The 20,837-nt window shown below is 44.2% G+C and overlaps 1 protein-coding gene across 1 annotated transcript in view; it reads right to left on the reverse strand.

Annotated features, from left to right (window-relative positions):
* Positions 1 to 20,837, reverse strand: part of LOC147729732 (phosphorylase b kinase gamma catalytic chain, skeletal muscle/heart isoform-like) — a 229,995-nt gene that overhangs the window by 118,885 nt on the left and 90,273 nt on the right. The window contains exon 4 of the mRNA XM_086954616.1: positions 10,365 to 10,419. Coding sequence (XP_086810742.1) covers positions 10,365 to 10,419 — 55 coding nt within the window. The remainder of the gene's footprint in view (positions 1 to 10,364; positions 10,420 to 20,837) is intronic.

Raw genomic sequence — 20,837 nt, forward strand, 5'->3', positions numbered from 1 at the left:
TGAGTGTGGAAGCTGGTAACCCAGCAATATCATCACAGGAAGGAAATGGTTTAAGCACAGACAATACTACTATTTTTAATATGCTAAAAGCACTGCTTGAACCTATAGAGGGTAGGTTACGCTGCCTGGAAACTATTCTAAAGAACATACATAAGGAAATAAGTGCTCCCAGTTTCACCTTGAATAACAAGACAGCCCAGGTCACCAACCCATCTAAAATGGCCAACAAGCCATCTGTGGTTGATAACAGAGCTCTGGAGATCAAAAGTGCTGCCCTTAAGAAATCAAGTAACACCCCAAAACAGGACGGCTCTAAAACCAAGACCTCTGTAACAGACCAAATTCAGAAAACTGATCAAATTCAGAAAACAACAAAAATTAACCCAACTCTACAGGCCACATCGAGCGATGGCATATCACAGCCCTTAAATCTTGATGTACCTGTCAGAGCCAAGGGCACGACTCGTAGAAATATCCATCTTCCTCCTGATGCTTGTCCCTATGTGGTTATTCTTACTGGTGTTAACAAAACATCTCCATCAGAAGTAGAATCGTATGAGGCTCTAAAAAACAAAGTATGCCACTGGCTATCCAAAAACGATCCCCTCCCGCCAAACATACCGAGCAACATCCTAATGGTAGAAAGAACTCCGTGGGTGGGAGGTAATAGAAAAAACCTACTAGGGGACTGCGTAGTGGTCACCTTCGAGAACACGGAGGCTGTAGACTTCATATGTAACAGTGGACCCCCTAGATATCAGGAAAGCACTGTGACTGCTAGACCTCTTTCCTACTTCTATCTACCAGAAAATCAAGTTGATAGTCGTTGGAGTTGGCTAAAGGGACCACATGATTCCAAACCTAGACAGAGATTCACCCCCCCATGGGAAAGACAACCCCACGGATGGGAGGAGGAGGGAGATGCGGGATGGAACCTGGTAAAGAGAGGAAGAAGAGGTAGACCGCGTCATGGCGGTCCCTTTGTTGGTCCACATCATATCCAACCTCACTATTACCATCAGTTTGTAAATGGGTTAGACAATCCTTTCCATTTTCCAATGGCCAATCGCTTCGAATGCCTATCAACCACAGATTGGGTGGACTGACAAACACAGGACCACCAAAACGGACAGAGCCACCAGAGCACTCCTACTCATCCAAGAAGGGATTCCACTATGATGGCCCTGGAAAAACTAAATTCACCTCCAACGCACGACAAAAGCCTTGCTGTTGGCGAGATTCGGGGAACGCATACCCCGCCTAATCATGATCTACCATATTGCAAAATTATTACCTGGAACGTGGCGGGTCTATCTGCAAAGGCCTCCGACCCCATATGGCAAGGGTTCGTAAAACAACACGATATCCTGGCACTCCAAGAAACATGGGATACTACTAAGAGTTTTTCTCTGGATGGTTTCTGTAGTTTTTCTACCCCAGCAATTCCGGGAGTAAGAGGGAGAGCCAAGGGTGGCCTACTTACATTGTGCTCTCTGAATTTGGTGGGGGTTTTCAAAAAACTAGACTCAGCACCCACGAACACGTTAGTTGTGGAGTGGACTTTACCGGATTCACATATTTTTCTGCTTATTAATTTTTACAATTCCAAAGAGGGTTCCTGCGTGAATGAGCATCTGACCTCCCTGTCAGATTTTCTGTCAGTTTATAGACAAGACTGCATTTCCGTCCCAGAGATGGTTATCCTGGGTGATTTTAATATTCACCCCTGCGAGGGGGACTGCTACAATGATAGATACGGGGGGCTACCGACAGAGGGCATTCCCCACTTTGAACACACGAAGGAGGGTGAGGGCCTGGAGACTCTCCTTGCGAATTTAAATCTATTTGAACCAGACCAGGGCAAACATGAGCCTAGAGCGCCTACTTTCATCGGGAGAGACGCCAACACCGTCATAGATTATATCTTTGTATCAACCGGGGTCTTGGAAAAGGCTTGTGAGTAAAGGGTGGTAACTGCTAGTCATAGTGACCATCACCCTGTCCTCCTAATGCTGGACTTAGACTGTTTTCGGAATGGTAGAATGACAGGTGTGGCAGCCTCAAGAGATCTGACGTCTAAGGACCAGGGAAGGCGTTTAAAATGGGAGAGGATTATCCCTGATCAATTCTTCCAAACATTAGCACTAGAGACGGAGGCTAACATGGCAGTCTGCTTAGATCCAACTGCCTTGGGCCCAGATGTAGTGGCCGCCTACGTGGATATATGTGCAAGGATCTCTAAGAACCTGGAGGCAAGGTCTGGCGCGCAAGACTGTAAGAAAACCCACAAATGGTTTAACAAAGAATGCTCGTCAAAACACAGTGCCCTGTTGAAAGCACAAAAACATAAACCCAGAGACAGGTTATTAGTGGCTAACCTAAGAAAAGAATATAAAACTGCGGTTATTAAACGTAAGACCCAAATTAAGGAGGAAGCTTGGGACAGCTTACTAGCCATTGATGTACTGAGAGACAGCAAAAAGTTTTGGGCCATTGTGAATCAGCCTTTTTTCTCTGAGGATGGGAAAAATGACACGGACTGTGTGATTGAAGATGATAAATGGCTTTCCCACTTCAAACAGATTTATGAATCCATGGCACCAACTTCGCCAGTCAGTGCTCACGGTCCGTCCAATCTGGCTATGGAATTTAACATCATTGAGGTAGAAAGGGCGATCAAAAACACAAGTAAACACAAAGCCCCTGGACCTGATGGGGTCCCTGCAGATCTCTACATCCAGTATCCGCAATTTTGGTCAACCATATTAACTAATGTCTTTATTGCGATACCTATAGCTGGTTTCCCTTCTTCCTGGTCCACCTCCATTATTGTCCCCATTTTCAAGAAGGGGAATAGGGGGGATCCTGCCTGCTATAGGCCAATCTCCTTGCTGGACTCTGCTGTTAAAATCTTGGGCAGAGTCATCTTGCAAAGACTTGGGGATTGGCTTGAGGAGAGCGGGATCCTATCTGATTTGCAGTACGGTTTTAGAGCACACAGGGGGACCATGGATCAATGCTTAAACCTTCACCTTATTATCAGCAAATACACCGTGGTGAAGGGGGGGCTACTTTATTTGGGTTTTATGGATTTATCTTCTGCTTTCGACTTGGTTAATCGTTCTAAACTATGGATCATTTTACGAGACTTGGGTTTGGACACCACCTTGGTTAACTTTTTGCACGATCTCCACCAAAACTTGTTCGCCTCTGTCAGGGTAACAAGGGAAGGAAGATGCACGACGAAGTTTAGGTCAGGGAGAGGGGTCAGACAAGGCTGCATTCTGACCCCCCTCCTTTTTACACTGTACATTAACTCTCTGGAGAAATCCCTGAATTCAGCTACTTTGGACACGCCGCGTATGGGGGGGGTCACCCATCCCGGTCCTTCTATACGCGGACGTTGCTGTCCTTATTGCTCGTACAGGTACGGGCCTGCAAAGACTTTTGAATCACTTTGGTGGTTTTATGGAATCCCTGGACCTAAAGATTAACACAGCTAAATCCCACGTCATGGTTACAGGTTCACGGAAGAAAAACATGAAGCTCAAGTCTTTCAGTTGTAATAACTCTACAATCTCGAGGGTACCTTTCTTTTGTTATTTAGGCGTCACTTTTGACGAAAAAGGTACTTGGGGTGCCCAACTGAAACTAAAAGAGAATGGAGTTAGCAGATCTACCGCAGCTCTTATGCATTTCTCTAAAAGACTTGGTTCGAGACCAATGGAGGCCATGACCCGCATCTACAGATCCAAATGTGTGGCAATTGCATCTTACGGGGCAGACATCTGGGGCTATGTTTCAGCACCAGGTATTCAAATTGTAGAAAACAACTTTATTAGAGCCTTGTTGTCACTTCCGAAATCATCTCCTATATATTCCACCCATAATGAATTAGGTTTGGGATACGTCTCTGATCTTCTAAAAATGTCCCCACTGTTATGTTGGATTAAAACTTGGACAAATGAGGAGATCACACTAAATCATTGCATTCTCAAAGACTGTATGGCTCTGGATAAAGCAGATAGCATACCCTAGCTGGCATATGTTAGAGCGGCATGCGCCAAGCTAGGGCGTCCGGACATGTACTCTTTACCCCAGAGCCTCAAGAAAGAGGATGTAAGGTGGGTCAAGCAACATTTTCGAAATCTGCTGAAGACAGAGAGGGAAGCGGTTGAGCTCTGCAAGCCAATGGTAAGGTCATTATACCAACTTTCGTCGTCCATGGCTATGGAACCTTATCTCAAATATGTAACTAAACCATACGACCGTTTTCTACTAATAAGGTTCAGGTTCAACCTGATACATCTTGTGCTTGGCTCATATACAAAGTGGGGTATTCCAGAAAACACCCCACCCTACACCTGTGACTGCTTTTCCACACAGAATACTCTCCATCTAGTCATGCTTTGCGAACATTACCTGGCGGCCCGCAAAAATTCCTCTTCCCAATTTTGAAAGACTTAAACTTTGCCCAGGTACGGCCGGCCCTCCTATATCTACAGATGTTGAACTCGGTGCAGGTTACATATGGTGTAGCTTGTTTTTTGGTTGCAGCCGCCAGACAAAACAAAACAAAACTTTCTGCTATAAACCACCACCAAACCTGACACTTTCTGTAAAAATATGTTCGGGGGGAACGCCCAAAACTATTGGAAAGTGTATTCCCTATATCTACCTTTTTTAATCTGTTTTTATCTTTAATTTTCTTTCCCTTTTATATATCTTTTAATGGATTTACTTAGGATTTGCAATCATGTCTAAACTTGTTTAATTGTATTTTATTGTATGATGTACTATGTATTGCTTTTATGGTTTTAATTAACCGAATAAAGTTATTTGACTGACTGACTGACCAGGATCAGTTGTGTATCGTCGGCATAGGCTATTACCTCTATGCCAAATGACGATATCAACTTTATCAGAGGTGCAGTGTAGACATTAAACAGAGTCGGGCTCAAGCTTGAACCCTGAGGAACTCCCGTCAACAGTGATTTTTCGCTGGAACAGAATTCCCCCAGGGTCACCACTTGTCTCCTGTCACTTAAAAAGTTTTTTATCCACTCTAGTACCATCCCTGTAACGCCAGATGTTATTAGCCGGTCTATTTAGATGACATGTGAGACCGTGTCGAAAGCCGCCGACAGATCTAATAAGATCAGGACGGCCTTCTTACCTTGGTCTAGAGCTGAGCGGATAGTTTCTGTAGTGAACAGGAGAGCCGATTCCGTTGAATGTTGGTGTGGTGGGTGCATCAGTGGAGCTGTGTGGTGGGTGCATCGGTAGGGCTGTGTGGTTGGTGCCTTGGTGGAGCTGTGCGGTGGGTGCCTCAGTGGAGCTGTGTGGTGGGTGCATCGGTGGAGCTGTGTCGGTGAGCTGTGTGGTGAGTGCATCGGTGGAGCTGTGTGGTGGGTGCATCGGTAGAGCTTAGTGGGTGCATTGGTGGAGCTTTGTGGTGGGTGCATTGGTGGAGCTTAGTGGGTGCATTGGTGGAGCTGTGTTGTGGGTGCATCAGTGGAGCTGTGTGGTAGGTGCATCGGTGGAGCTGTGTGGTGGGTGCATCGGTGGAGCTGTGTGGTGGGCGCCTCGGTGGAGCTCTGTGGTGGGTGCATCAGTGAAGCTGTGTGGTGGGTGCATCGGTGGAGCTTAGTGGGTGCATTGGTGGAGCTGTGTGGTGGGTGCATTGGTGGAGCTTAGTTGGAGCATCGGTGGAGCTGTGTGGTGGGTGCATCGGTGGAGCTGTGTGGTGGGTGCCTTAGTGGAGCTGTATGGTGGGTGCCTCGGTGGAGCTGTGTGGTGGGTGCATCGGTGGAGCTGTGTGGTGGGTGCATTGGTGGAGCTGTGTTGGTGGAGCTGTGTGGTGGGTGCATCGGTGGAGCTGGGTGCATCGGTTGAGCTGTGTCAGTGGAGCTGTGTGGTTGCTGCATCAGTGGAGCTGTGTGGTCGGTGCATCGGTGGAGCTGTGTGGTGGGTGCATCAGTGGAGCTGTGTGGTGGGTGCATCGGTGGAGCTGTGTCAATGGAGCTGTGTGGTGGGTGCATTGGTGGAGCTGTGTGGTGGGTGCATCAGTGGAGCTGTGTGGTGGGTGCATCGGTGGAGCTGTGTCGGTGGAGCTGTGTGGTGGGTGCATCGGTGGAGCTGTGTGCCTCGGTGGAGCTCTGTGGTGGGTGCCTCGGTGAAGCTGTGTGGTGGGTACATTGGTGGAGCTTAGTTGGAGCATCGGTGGAGCTGTGTGGTGGGTGCATCGGTGGAGCTTTAAAAATTGTGAGTCTCATGCATGAATTGTGTGTTTGCACGTATGCTCCCCCGTCTGCTGCTTGTTCATTTTTTAAACTATTTTTTAAACTGCCTGCTTGGGCCTAGCAGCTGCAATTTGCTGCTGTGACACTCCTTTGTTAGAACGTACTTTTGCACACCTTATGTTTATGTTTTTTTTTCGGTTTACATCTCCAAGGGTGTTTGCCATTTTGTGGGGGGGTAAATTAAGACAACCAAAATGTCTGCATTAGCACATGCTTATTGAGGCATGCGTAGTGTAAATCAATGCACTTTTATTTATTCATTCGTTTTTTCCCAATGCTGTTTAACATTGGCAATAACTATTTTCCCCAGAAACAAGTGGCAAAGCTAAAAAGCAAGATCAATTGACTTTAGCAAAGCTTCTAAATTCTTTCGAAAGAGCATCTTGAAAAAGGCTATGAGCAGCTGTGTGCCACTAAGTGGAAACCCTGTGATGCGCAGCCCGTTAATGAGCTGCACACACTCACCCACAAAGAGGTTTGTTAGCAGAGGGTACTTTACATAATGTTCCATGCATTTGATAAAGATCCAGCGAACTGAGTCCTATCCCCCCACCAATAACCAATTACACTCTCAGTCATCCAATGGCAGAAGAAATAGTTCATACACTCACCCCACTCACATGGTTGGGCGCAGTCACACGTGAAATGTATCTGAGCGCAGATCAGTCTTATTTAGATTTCCTGCACGATGGCTGCATAGTGTTTTTGTACTTTCTTATTTTATTTGCAAGAAACCAACATTGAAAGTGTGCAAGATGAGAGCCATAGCGTAAAGCAGCCTGGTATGAGAATGTCATTGGCAGAATATTGTCTGAAATAAAAAATTCCATCCTGAATATTGTCTACAAAGATATCGGCGATAGCAGATAATAGAAAATCCAGACCCAGTGCGACACCAGGACAATATGTATAACAGATAATATATTTCTATACGATATTCTGACATGTGAGGGGGAAGATGAGGAGAGATGGGGGAAATGGTGGGAAACAACTTTGGCTGCTGCACAACATGGCTTTCAAACTGCGGGCTGCAGTCCCTAAGGAGCCATGGAGCTATTTAAGGGGGAGTGTGGCGCAAACAGAAAGTAAAATTAATAATAATGAGACAATGAGGATACAGCCACCATCTCCTCACTCCTGAGGGCCTGCTTCCTTCCCTAAAGCACAGCACACATTAGGGAAGCAAAATGCAGAATTCTCTGTCCTGCACTTAAACCATGTTATGTATGTTATGTCATGTCATGTTATGTTGTTGGTGGTGGGGAGGGGGGCGGGGAGAGGCTAGAAGGGAAGAATAGGGGAGAGTAAGGGTGACTAGAGACGCACGGGGAGCAGCCTATGATGTGCAGGCCGGCCGTGGGCAGTGACTAATTAGGGGAGGAGAAATGCCAGAGCACACGCTGGGGTAAGCTTGTAGGGGGAGGCTGGTGGCTTTGATGCTGTGCACGCGCTTTTTCACGGGCACAGCATCAAATCGCCCGTTTAGTTAAGCTCTGGATAAGTCCCCAATATGTCTCGACATCTGCAATGCTTGCGCATTGGCAGAGGTCGAGCCCTAAACAACAGTTGATGGACAGAATGCAGAACAATGTCATACATTCACTCCAGTACAGAGATCTGGGCCTGAATCCATCGTTTTTTTGCTCAGTTTGAACCTAGCCATATGCCCTGTGCCCCGTGTGAACAGTCCAGCCCGAACTGCCAAGCCAGGTCCTCCCTGGACTGGAGACAAGCATTTTAGGACCGGTTTCGGGCTTTCAGCCTTCATCAGCCAGGATAGCTTGATTCCAGTGGCATGGAAAGCACGGGACCTGGCTTGGCAGTTCGGGCTGGACTGTTCCCATGAGGCACAGGGTCAAGACTGATTTGCATATGGCCAGGTCTAAACTGGGGTGGCATGGTGAGCAAAAAAATGATGGATTTAACCCAGATCTCTTGACTGGAGGTGAATGTTTTGATTTGTTCTGCATTCCGTCCATCAATTGTGTGTCTATCACAGGTCACCGACACGCCATGTGTCCAGTGCTAGGCTGGCATTCTAGGTCACAGTTACCCGTGGCTACACTTTAGTCTTGAGCTGGTATCATAAGCCATGCTTCACTGTGCAGCCACGTCACTCGGACGCACTGGGTCCATTCCTTGGATGGCATTGCAGGTCAAGCTTCTCAAGGACAACCCAGGGGTACTTGTCACTAGGACCTGTTTTTTTTTACAAGCAAAAGTGACCTGGAACTCAAGCCCAGTTAGGGCAATGAAAATAATTTGGGCCAAGAGGTTAAGCGCTGGTATTCGGGAGACGTTTGAATGTACTCTTGCCTACTCAGCAGAAAAAATGAGTTTTTCTGAGTAAAATTTCTACATGCATGAAAGATAGTGCATGGAAGATGGCTCACTACACCGACAAAAAACAACAGCCACTTTCCTGAGTGAGAGGCTCAGCCAGCCTGGCTGACAGTCACTTAAACCGCAGATGAGCACAGCATGGAAGAACACAGCTACCGGCTGGTAGAATCCAGTTTTGAAATCAGAAGAATATAAATGAATCAGATGCAAATTCGAAATTTTAAAAGTACATTTGGCCACTTTCTCCTAATAACCGTTTCATGAATGAATATAGGTAAAATCGACCTAGAAATGCACAAGTTCAGTAGCCTAAAGAGCGCTAGCAGGAGCAATGTAAACCTCAAGACAAGGCCAGTTTTAGTTTTTATGTTTTTTATCCGTCAATAAAACACTCTGTTTTTCGACACATATCTGTCCGGTAGGATGGTCTAGAGCAAAGTGGTTTGTTGATGGAGAAAAAAGTAAAGCTGTTTTGTTTGCTTGCACACTTCTGTAGGTGAATATAACATCAGAACACACATCTTGTGTGTTTTGGTGAATATAAAATCATACATCATTTCTGTTGATAGCTGAAAAACCAACGAAAACAGGTTAACATTTGAGACAAAGGACACAACAAATGAAAATACGAGGCCTCAGGCCTTAGAAAATCTCTGGTGAAAGCTGGCCACTCCCGGTGTGAGTTGGTCACCCTCAATGTGCACCGTGTTCCAAGATTGTGTACCTTTGAGGGTTGTTCGCACTAGAGAAGGCTTAGCATCAATGATACGCAAACTGTGAAACTATAGAAATGCCACTGTTTTCTTCTCTATGAGGGGATTTTTTAATCCTATGGAAAACCCCATTCGTACATCCCCAGGACACTTTAAGCATAGCCTATGCTTTCCCACCTTGGAAAGGGATGTACTCCACAGCTGATTTCAAGATGAGGACCACCATACAAAAAGTTTGTACATATCCACACAGGAAGCCACCCACTTCTTCAGTGATCCAGCAAGAAGGGATCCACATCCCCACTCCTAGAAAAATTCCATGGGCTCCCTTGATCACAAAGCATCGGGGGAAGCAGCCGAAAGTTCTCCTTCCAAGCTGTCGTCAAAAACTTATAAGCATTAGACAAGCCCTGAAGACCCACCTCTTCGGCTACAAAACAATGCTATAAACCCTCCTTCCAAGCCACGGTACCCAACATGCAGGAGGTGAGTAACCCTGGCTCTGGTCCTGGAGGTCAAGAAGAAAGGGGACTGTAAATGTGCTGTCGTTAGTGGAGTCTGGAGTCACTCAACTAAGAGGTCAATTCTTGATTTCATCTTAGGCTCTGGGGTTACAACAGAGGCAAGTAGCACCATCCCCTATCCACCTTTCCCCATTTCTAAGCCTCCTGCAGGCCATGCACCAACATTCTATTACACCATTCACTCTCAACATTCCAGACACTGTTCAGACATCCAGGGAATGGGGACAACCATGATACTACACAATGTACCTTCAAAACATGTAAATCTTCCTCAAACCCTTCCTTGGCGCTCCTAATTAACGACCCTTACGCACTGTGACTTCCTGAGCTGGACGTGGGTGGTGTTAAGACAATTCTAGTTACAGTGCAACATACAAGCTACATAAATGAATGTACAAGCAAGGATGTTTTTGGTAAAGAGTTGAAAAGAGTGACTGCGGAGATGACTATAGACAGACGGATAGGTACAGGAGCATACTTACAAGTCAAACACCAGGAAGAAGAAGGTGTGGGATTCAAAGCTATCCTTCAGCTGAACTGCAATGAAGAATGAAGACAGATGTCAATAGATGTACGTCACTGCTGATACATGGCATCAGAAACACCGCTCATGTTACAGTTTGATTAATTATATATTTTGTTAAAGATTAATCAAACGGCGGTCAAATGCTACCGATACATCACTATATGAATTGTTAACGAAAGCTAGCAGAGCTCAACTCGCTCAGCCCTGCCTTTCAGAACCTACACCAACAGATTAGAACTAGGTAAGCATTGGCCAAAGTTTCTGGGAAAATGGTGTCCTGAGGGTTAGAAAAAGATCCTGTGGTTCATCCCAAATGCACGTGTAATTATGCACCCACTAGCAGGGGCGATGGGTGTTACAGCGGATGTATGCTTATGAGTTCCATACCATACCCACACCAAATGAGCATCGAATGAGTACATGTTTATCACTTATAGACCATGAACTAAGCTACAAAACAATGGAGCGCCTTACATCCAAAGGGTAATACATACCTGGGCAAATTAGGTTTCTAGTATGTAATTGGTTGAGTTCACCCCAAACGAAAAATGTATTCATTTGGGAAAAATCTAAAACTCATAGAGCTGAACCAAGAAGCACTAGGAGAGCTGCATGAGGAATAGGTGGTGTTACAAACGTGTTATACCACCAAGTTAAGGCTCCACAGACCAGAAGAGGGACAAGGATAATAACTTAATCACCGGATGATGAACACCTCCCAGCAAAATTGAGTTTCTATGAGGGTTACTTAGAACACTACTGATGCCACTGTATAATTACATACATTTATATACATTCAACAACACTGTGGCAGATTGCCAGAGCACTCAGCAGCGGGTGCAGACTACGGGCCGGACCCAAGGCCAAAAAGTCAATTGTTTAGCAAATTTTAGTTGCACACACCAGTCCTTCTAGTTCCAAAAGATTTTATTTCAAAACAGAGCCAGTCTGTCAACCAATTTACATTTATATACATGTGGTCTTCTTTTTTAAGATCAGGATCACTATACTTATGTACAGATCAGTTACATTAAGAAAGCCAATGGAAAGCCACTGGAAATGTGAGATTTTATTTTTGAAAATTAAGTACAGTTCTAATGCATTAAAAAAGATCATTCTAGGGCTGTCCAACACAAGTTCCACCGCCTAGTATGTCCTGTCTAAACCCCCAAAATACCAACAAGTGATGCTGAAAGTTTCATTTTAAAAAGTGCAAGGAGTGAATCGAAAGAGTTATTTCAAGAATATAAGCATGACTTTTTAACCCCTTAAGTGCGCCAGTCAGCCAATGGCCATCGCGAGCACTACCTCGGTATTGCCGCCGCGGTAAACGGGTTAAGAGAAGGCTCTAAGTTTCACTGTTAAAGAGTTCATGTATTTAGTTAGAGCCTGAGCAAGCACAAGGAGATGATGGACAGAGTGCTGAAACTTTTCAGATACTCACCCCCAGTCACTATTAGATCTGGGTTGAATCCATCATCAGTCTTTAGCTCACTTTGCCACCTCAATTCAGACCCAGCTATATGCAAATCAGTTTTGACTCTGTGCCTCATGGGAACAGTCCAGCCTGAACTGCCAAGCCAGGTCTTTCCTGAACTAGAAACAAGCATCCTGGGACCGGTTTCTGGGTAACAGCCTTCATCAGCCAGGCTAGCTTGAATCCAGTGGCAAAGTTAGCAAGGGACCCACGCCTGGGCATACCCTGCCAACTTAGGGCGAACAAAGCAAACACGGAGGGTTGAAACTTTTCAGACACTCAACCCAGTCACAGATCTGAGTTGAATCCATCATCATTCTTTAGCTCACTTTGCCATCTCAGTTCAGACCCAGCTATTTGCAAATCCGTTTTGACCCTGAGCCTCATGGGAATGTCTAGCACTCACAGGGATGGTGGCCTGCTGGGGTCAGCAGACCACCATGTCTGTGACTGCTTTTTTAATGAAGCAATTTTTCTTTTTTTTAAATGCATGCCATTTTCTTTATAGGAAAACGGGAAAAATTAAAAAAAGAAAAATTAAACTTTTCAGTTTCATCTTTTTTAAGGGCAGGCAGTGATCCCTGGGACCACTGCCTGCTCTTAAAAAATATTTTCTCACATACTCACAAAGATGAAGGGGTCCCCTTGGGACCCCTTCCAATTTGCGACTAGTTTACCACTTACTTGAAGTAGGTGGTAAACTGTGAGTGTTTGCGGCCGCAAAACAATAGTAAATGGCATTGAGTTTCGCTATTAGGAAGGGACACCCCTTCCTAATAACAAGAGTCGCAAATGCTATTTTGTAAGTAAGTGACTCGCAAAATAGCATTTGGCCATGCCATTACATATTTTTACGGACGCAAAAGGGAGGATCTCCCCTATGCGGCAGCAAAAAAGGGTCATACATCCAGCCCAAAATCCTTGACCTACTCCAGTCCTACAAGCCTTCCGGTAATCCTTCCTCCTCATCTCCCTACTCTACTAAGTCTATCACTGTCCTTTAATCTTCTGAGAGCACCTTTATCTCTTTCCTGGTGCACCTTCCTATTATTGAAACAGGTCCAGGGAGATATACTGATATAAAGTAAATTGGGGAAAGGCAGTAGAAATGATTATTTCAAATGGACGAGATAGTCATAGCATGACCCTTTCGATAGTCATAGCATGTCCCTTTAGATTGGCACAAGAAAGTTTGATGTATCTTGGAATTTAAATCACAAGAGTCAAAAACAGAATGGGTGGTATGAATTTGAAAACATTATTTGTAGATGTAAAAGAGGAATTAAACTTATAGAAACATGAACCTCAGCTTTGGGAGAAGTTGATTTGAAAAAAAAAACATAATTTTAAAATTACATATATTTTAAATGGTGTGAGGCAAAAATTTCAATTGGAGTATTATATGAATTGTGACAGAATCTTCTCCGAACTACTATGGGAAGCACAAAGAATTCTGCTCTTCCTTTCACAAGTACAGGCTCCAGTGAAGATGAAAGAATTGAGCTGCTAAACATTATAAACTACTTAGAATGTGTAGGTTTAAATCATGATAGCAGAATTTTCAGGACAAAGATGAACAACATTGAGAAACCAACACAGGTAACAGTAGAAAAGAACCTCATCAACCAAATTCCACTTCAATCCTTTTTCCTTGAATGGCTAGCCAACTTGGGAGTGTTGTATGTAAGTATATTGAGTAGAAAAATATAGACATGACATGTCTATAGACATGCCCAAATTACCATGGCCAAAATATGGGCAAACAGGATAGCATGAAGGTAAATATACATTGCTAAGTATAGATTTCATCTTCTTAACTTCAAATCTATAGATCTTGAAGATATATATCCTCAAGGTACACATTTGAGATGTTAAGTAGAGTAAACCTACCCTAATCGCTGTATGCTTAGCTTCATGATATTCTAGTTGCCCACAAAATTTTAACATATTGATATGTCAGTCTTGATACCAGGTTCATGAATCCTGATAGTGGCTCAATGTCCTTTGATTCTGAACAAATCACTTAGGGCCCGATATAGGAAGGCATTTACCGGTCGGTAACGGCCGAATTCGGCCGTTACCGACCAGTAAATGCCTTTTCCTATGTAGGAGACATTTATTTACAGATTCGGTATTGTTACTGATTCTGTATTTACCGAATCGGTACAATTACCGAATCGGTAAATACAGACTCGGTAAAAATACTGAATCTGTAAATTCTAATGTAGGTAGCACTGTTGACAGTGCTAGAGGCCTCTAAGAATTCGTTATTTACCACCCAATACAATTGGGTGGTAAATAAGGAATTCCTGTGTACATGCACATCTGTGCATGTACACCTGTGCCATGTGGCACACATACATGCCCTAAGGGCATGTATGTGTGTCACATTGCACATAAGCCAAAAACAGGGGTGCTACAGGGTGTCAAAGTGACACCCTGTTCCCCCTGGCAGGATTCAGTATATACCGATTCGGTAATTACCGAATCGGTATTTGCCATTGATGCCTATGGGCTTCAAGGCCCATAGGAATAAATGCCAAATACCGATTCGTTAATTACCGAATCGGTAAATACCGAATCTTACCGATTCGGTAATCAATTAGGTAAAAATACCTACATCCCCAGTGCCAGTTCTTAAATACCGATTCGGTATGATTCGGTATTTAAGAAGTGGTAATCTGGGATTACCTACATCGGGCCCCTAATCTCCTGTGCTTTTCATAAAATGAATCTGACCTTGTGAAATGTAGTATGGTGTTTATGTAAAGTGCTCCAATGCCATTGAGTAGTGTTCGCGCTATATAAAATGGCAAAATATATATTCAGTCTAAATTGTACCTCTGGGCCTTGTTTTAACACAAAAATGGATATGAGGCTTTACCCCATGCTGCAGAAGGGGTATCTCAAATTTACTAAAATAATGGCTTTCAACACCAATATTTTCCTGAAGGTTTGCCATTTTAGAGAACTGATGAGACAGACCAGCACCACTATGAAAATTGTCCTAGCGCCAGACTTCAGTGCAGTTTACCATCAGCCACTTTAGTGGGCATAGCAATATCTTGGCCACAGCGATCAAATATTTTATGAGAACTCCTTTAGTAGATATACAAACCTCTATACATTATCTAATACTAGACAGCCATTCAAAGGATCCCTTTATCTTTCTCTGATTTCAACTTTATATAACCAAATTGGGCAGAATCCTATAGAGATGATTTTAAAATGTCGAATTGACTGGTCTAAGGAATTGAGGACAGCGATGCCATAACAGGACTGAGAATCCTGACTGTCATTGATTCCCTTTGCTTTAGTTGACATGTCTAGCAGGCTAATGTAGTAATAAATTGATATGGATCGGCTGGACACATTCACAAATGAGGACACTAAATCTCATTGCATCCGATGTGGAAATATGGTAAAAGTGTAGATTGCTTAATTGCCAAAATATCCAAAAACTGAACATTATTCAATAGGAAACTTATACTGATTCTAGGAGAACCAGTAGCAAACGATGAAAAACATTTTGAATGCTGTTCCATTTTTAACTGTGACTGCTCTATAGATGTCCAAAAATAAATATTTCTGTGAAACTAGAAATGGGAAATATATACACAAATACACAAATTTAGAATAGTCATGAACGTGCTCCCTATTGGTTCAGGATCCAAGGTAAATCATCTATCCCTGTAAGGCTCTTAGTGTTGGCCTATCGCAATTTGTGTTTCAGCGTGAAAGTCCTCTCATCATGCGGTCCATTCGTTCATGACTATTCTAAATCCGTGAAAGCATACAAGATCTTACAGGAGGTTGTTCTGAGAGGGAGCGACTATCTTCATGCCCTAAGTTTGATGAGCTTAAAGAAAGGTTCTCTATATTACATTTGCCCTGAAGAAATCCTTTGGGACGAAACGCGTTGGCTACAGTCGTTTTAAGAAGAAATTAAATAAAGAAAACTGAAACAAGATCTGCTGAATGGACTTGAAACTTCTTTTCACTAAATATTATATTTGATGGACATTGTTTGGAGTGCTGGATCATATTGTTTAACTTAGCATTTGTAGGATATCACATCCTAGGGGGTTTAGGGTTATTGAGCCTCAGATCCCTAGTGTCAGGAATTGACATCGGCGCCTACCTCGTTTTTTGACATTGGACTACAATACCCAGAAGGCTTTCTGGGAAGAACTGGATTCTATTTAAACCACGTGACGAGGAAGCAAGTTGTACGTGATTATTAGTACTTCTCTAATACTGTGTAGAATCGAGACGCCTTCTGGTTTCGCGTCTGCCTTGACCCACTATTGATTGTTTCTCGGCTAGGAAGCTTTGCCCTGACGGAGCCTAAGGGTATTGGCTCCAAATTCCTGCTCGGCGGAGTAGGAGACTGTGTTTATTCCCAGCTAGCAGCTGCTGCGAGGAAACAGATTTACCGAGCCCGGCGTGGCTCGTGTTCATTTTCTGGATTATTTTCTTCGACTCTCTCCGTATCTGGGGGAAGACTCCTTGGGTATGGTAAGCCGTCATATCCTGGCTGGAGGTGCAACCACAGATTTTCCTTTTGATTCTCTCTACGTTATAGACTGCCTTCTTTGTGAATTGTGCGCTTAAAGATGGATTAAGCTATTATTGAACAAAGACTTGTTTTTTGACCAGTTTTCAATCTTACTTTGATGTGGGAATTTTCGAACTTCCATTATTCTCATGACTTTATCCGTTTTCTCAAGCCAGTATTGAGTTGGGTTCTGTTCGCATTTAAACTTAGGGAGAGCGCGGGCATTGGTACGAATGTGGCATACCTGTGTTGATTGGTGTGTATAATATTCCATGATAGTGCCTCTAATCTTTGTTTTGGCGTTCTAGGAAGTTACTACCTGCATACACAAGCATCTTGTTTTTTGAGACGTAAGGAAGGGTCCATCTCCAGAGCTGAACAAATTAGGTGTGTGTTATACCTAGCGAGAATTGACAAGAGTAGCTACGTTTTAGGGTGTGTCTAATCATTGTACTTTCTTGTTTCTGGTGTCCCTTCCACTGCTGCCCCCTACCTTCCTTTCCCTCACTTGATTACCTCTGTGCTCTGTGTGTTAATCACTATTCAGAGTGTGGGGAAGTCAGGAGGTGGATCCCTTTAAGCATCACTCTGATCCCGAGGAGTTCGGACGAATCCTGACACCTAGCACCCTAAGAATAGGATTGAGTATAACCCCACTGGATGATAGGTGCAGTCATCATTGTCTCATACCCTGTTTCTCTTTGTGTTTGCATGCTTTGCAGCTTAGGACAGGCTAGCAATGGTGAGTAAGGACTTGTTTACCATCCTGTATCTTTTCAAACACGCAATGTGTGGGTTCACTCATATTTCACCCATATAGTCTGACAGTACAAATCTTGATTGACTAGAGTTTATAAAACAACTTTTCTTGTCAATATAAAAATAATTGTTCTTCCAAATCTACAATACAAACTTTGCTATATTTTCCACCCCACACTTACAAGAGCTACTTTGCTCATGCACTCCTGGAGTATATCTCTTCACTACGCCAATAGTTTCCTTTTGTTAGGCGGCTTCAATATCCAAGTCGATGACCCTGCCAATATCAATAGCAAACTTCTATTACACGGTCAAAATCGTAATCTTGCTTAATACATAAATGGACCCATCCACATAGAAGGTCGCATGCTGGACTTAATATTTGCCTCCCATCCTTCGCCCACTGTATTTCAAATGTGCTGGTGTGCACTGATCATCCTCTTCACCTCATCCCAGACCTGCTGTTGTCTCAAATCCTCATCTTTGAGAATCTGGATATGTGTTTCGATAGAGAAGGTCACAGTGACACTTTCCATCCCATCTCCTATTCTGACCTTTGAATGTGACATCAGCAACTCAACTTATGATGTGTTATCACCACTGTTCTAGATTTTTCAATAACTATTCAGCTAATTACTTAGCGTTGTGGTTTATTTCCTCTCTTAATGAGATCAAACCGTGGTGTAAAAGACAAAAGCATAAGTGGGGGTTGCTCCTATCACCACAATGACATAGTACATATTTATCTACCAAAAGTTTCTGGGTGGCTTTTAAAAACTGTCATTTGCAACACCAGAACAAATTAGTATTGTAATTGTATGAACCATGGCAAACTGTGGGTTCTAGTCTTCTTGACTTTTTTTCCAGGACAAAGGGCCAGATGTATGACCCACCAATTTGCGACTTGCAAATTGTGTTGCATTTGCAACTCGCAATTTGCGGCTCGTAAATTGGGATGTACAACAGTTTCTCAGACTGAGGAAAATTAAATTTTGGTCATGATGTGTTCCCTAGCGCGTACCCCACCGACTCCATGTACCAGCTTAAAGTGCATGTAACTTCCCTCCTGTGCCAGCTATGAAGACGCAAATACATTTGCGTCCACCGTCAACTTGTCCTCTTTCAGAAGCACCATGAATGGATTATATAGTCCGTTCCTAAGTATGCTATGCCACCGTCTTTTTGTAGTACACTTTTCACTTTTTCCTGCTCTAGCCAGAGTAGGCCCTGAATTCCTGCCATCTGAACCTCTTTTGTGGCTCCTGACTCTGCCCAGGCTACCTCTGTACTCGTGAACTCTGTCCTACATTCAGCGCGGCCCCTCGCGCCCAGCTCAAGCCTGCTTTCTGCCAAGACTGACTATAACCTTCGAGTTATCTGTTCCGCTCCCCGAGAATACATTCCTGCCTACTAGATCCTGTAAACATCCTCTCCAGCTGCAGAGACAAAAGGGCCGATCTGTCTTAATGCAAGTAATTCATAGCCTCCGTTGCCATGCTTCCATGGAAGGCCCCGTGCCCCACGCTTCATATGTAGACACTTAGGCGCTCATACACGCATCCACAGTTAGCATAGAACAGCCTCTACCCTAGAGACCTTTCCGCCCAGATAGTATAGTTCCTAAACATCAGATATCAGATATGATAGAAGTACAAGTTGATCTGACATGCCAGACTTCTGTCTCTTTCCGTCAGTGTAAATGTCAAGACCCCTGCACCCCGTCAATCACACGTCATGCAGCTGCGCGCGCATCCAAGCTTCCGATTTCTGCTGACATTGCAACATTCTGTTAGCACCACCCCTTGGTGCCACCCACTTGCGTCACCTATCAGTGACGTTTCTAGCACACACCTCTAGTTCACGCCTAGTTTACGCCCCTTGATGATGTATTGGTACCACGTGTATACTGTTATCTTGTCTTCTCTCAGCTGTTACGCCTCTTACATTGAACCTTATGATGTAAATCAAGTATATAAGCTATGTATTGTCAATAAACGAGAGCGCGCTCATCTATCCCTTCTGACACCCCTGTGGTGGTCAGAACATGATATCCTGATTCCTTTATGAGGAATAAAACCCTTAGAAACTCTAACACCACGGACTCTGTTTTCTTTCCTTCTGATTGAGTTATCATTGATTAAGTACTTACCTGCATAGAAATTAAGAGAGTAAATTAATTATTTACGTCATTTTGGCGCCCGAACAGGGACCCCTCCCCCACCTCACGCGCCGGAAGGTGCGTTGCAATCCGTGTCCCCTGCCATCAGCTAGACGGACCACACGTGTACTGGCAGGATTTCCTGCATCCCCCTCTGACCCACGGAGGTGACGAAGACTGCGATCAGTGCCCAGACGAGGCGGTGAGGAGTGCGGAGGATCCCGACCAGAGCCCAGCCGAAAGAAGCAAGGTCCGAGGTGTGAAGAGGCCCACCAGTTTTCCGAAGTTTTCCGAAGTTTTCCGAAGTTCTCCGAAGTTTTCCGAAGTTCCGAGTCGAGTCCAGTCGAGTTTTCCGAGGCCTTCTGTTTCCGTGCTTCCCGGTGAGTACCATTGCTGGGTCGTATCTAGACGGGTTTGGGTACGCAAGTCCGGTCTGCACTGTTTCTAGGCAGTGTATCTGTACTGTTTAGCAGTATATCAAGTCTTCCGAATTTCTGCACTGTTACACCAGTGTATCCGTACCGTTGAGCGGTACATTCAGTGTAGGGGGTAGTTAGCTATGTCTTTAATGTTTTCATGTGATTAATGTTGTGGTATGAATGTGACTGTTTAAACGTGTATTATTGTGTTTTTATATAATATAGCTGTTAAAGAGTATCAAGGAATAAAGATCTAGCATTCAGTAGCAAGTAAGCAGGATGCCGTTCCTCAGCAAGTTAAAACAGATCGGAACTAGGAAAGGGTTACTAGAGGAAGAAATTCCTATCCCCCCTAGGGACACTCCAGGCAATTTTATGTATCAAAAACACGGCATAGATGCCATATTATATCTAGATTTATGGGCCGATTACACCAAGCACCTAGATGAGAGACACAGATGGCCTGTTACCGGAACGTGGGATGCTGAGTGCATCATGAGGGTAGAAGAAGCATTATGGAAAAAGAAAGCTAGGCAATCCCAGAAGGACGCCATAGAGTTTTGGCGTAAGGAATCACGTAAGCGTGCTGACAAAGCACTCCGTAGAGAAGACAGACTTAAAGAATCAGATAAAGAACGAGAAAACGAATTAGTTACCGAAGGGATCCGAGTAAAGACAGAACAAATAGACCGTGCCCGAAATAATCTTGTAAACGGTATGTATCTCGTCGCAGATGGCACATCCGAAACTGAATCAGAGATACCGAAAAACTTACCGACACCATTAGTTCCAACTAAAGTAATGCATAAAACTACTAAAGACATATTCCTGAATTCGTATCTAGAGGATGTAGCACCAGCTTACACCAATCTGCCTGTTCGTGCCCTGCCTACTGACAGGGATGGGGGTGGCACTGCGCCCCCAGATAATGTTCCGCCGGTACCGCGACAGACCTCCCCTGTTCCGCCACCTCCGCCACTTCCTCCACTCAAGATGGATCTACCGAAACCAGTACTACCTGATCTTACTAAAAGACAGATTCAAGTCCAGATACAGAC

Source organism: Lissotriton vulgaris, chromosome 2_1 (assembly GCF_964263255.1).
Source record: "Lissotriton vulgaris chromosome 2_1, aLisVul1.2, whole genome shotgun sequence".
In the NCBI taxonomy this organism is placed as follows: domain Eukaryota; kingdom Metazoa; phylum Chordata; class Amphibia; order Caudata; family Salamandridae; genus Lissotriton; species Lissotriton vulgaris.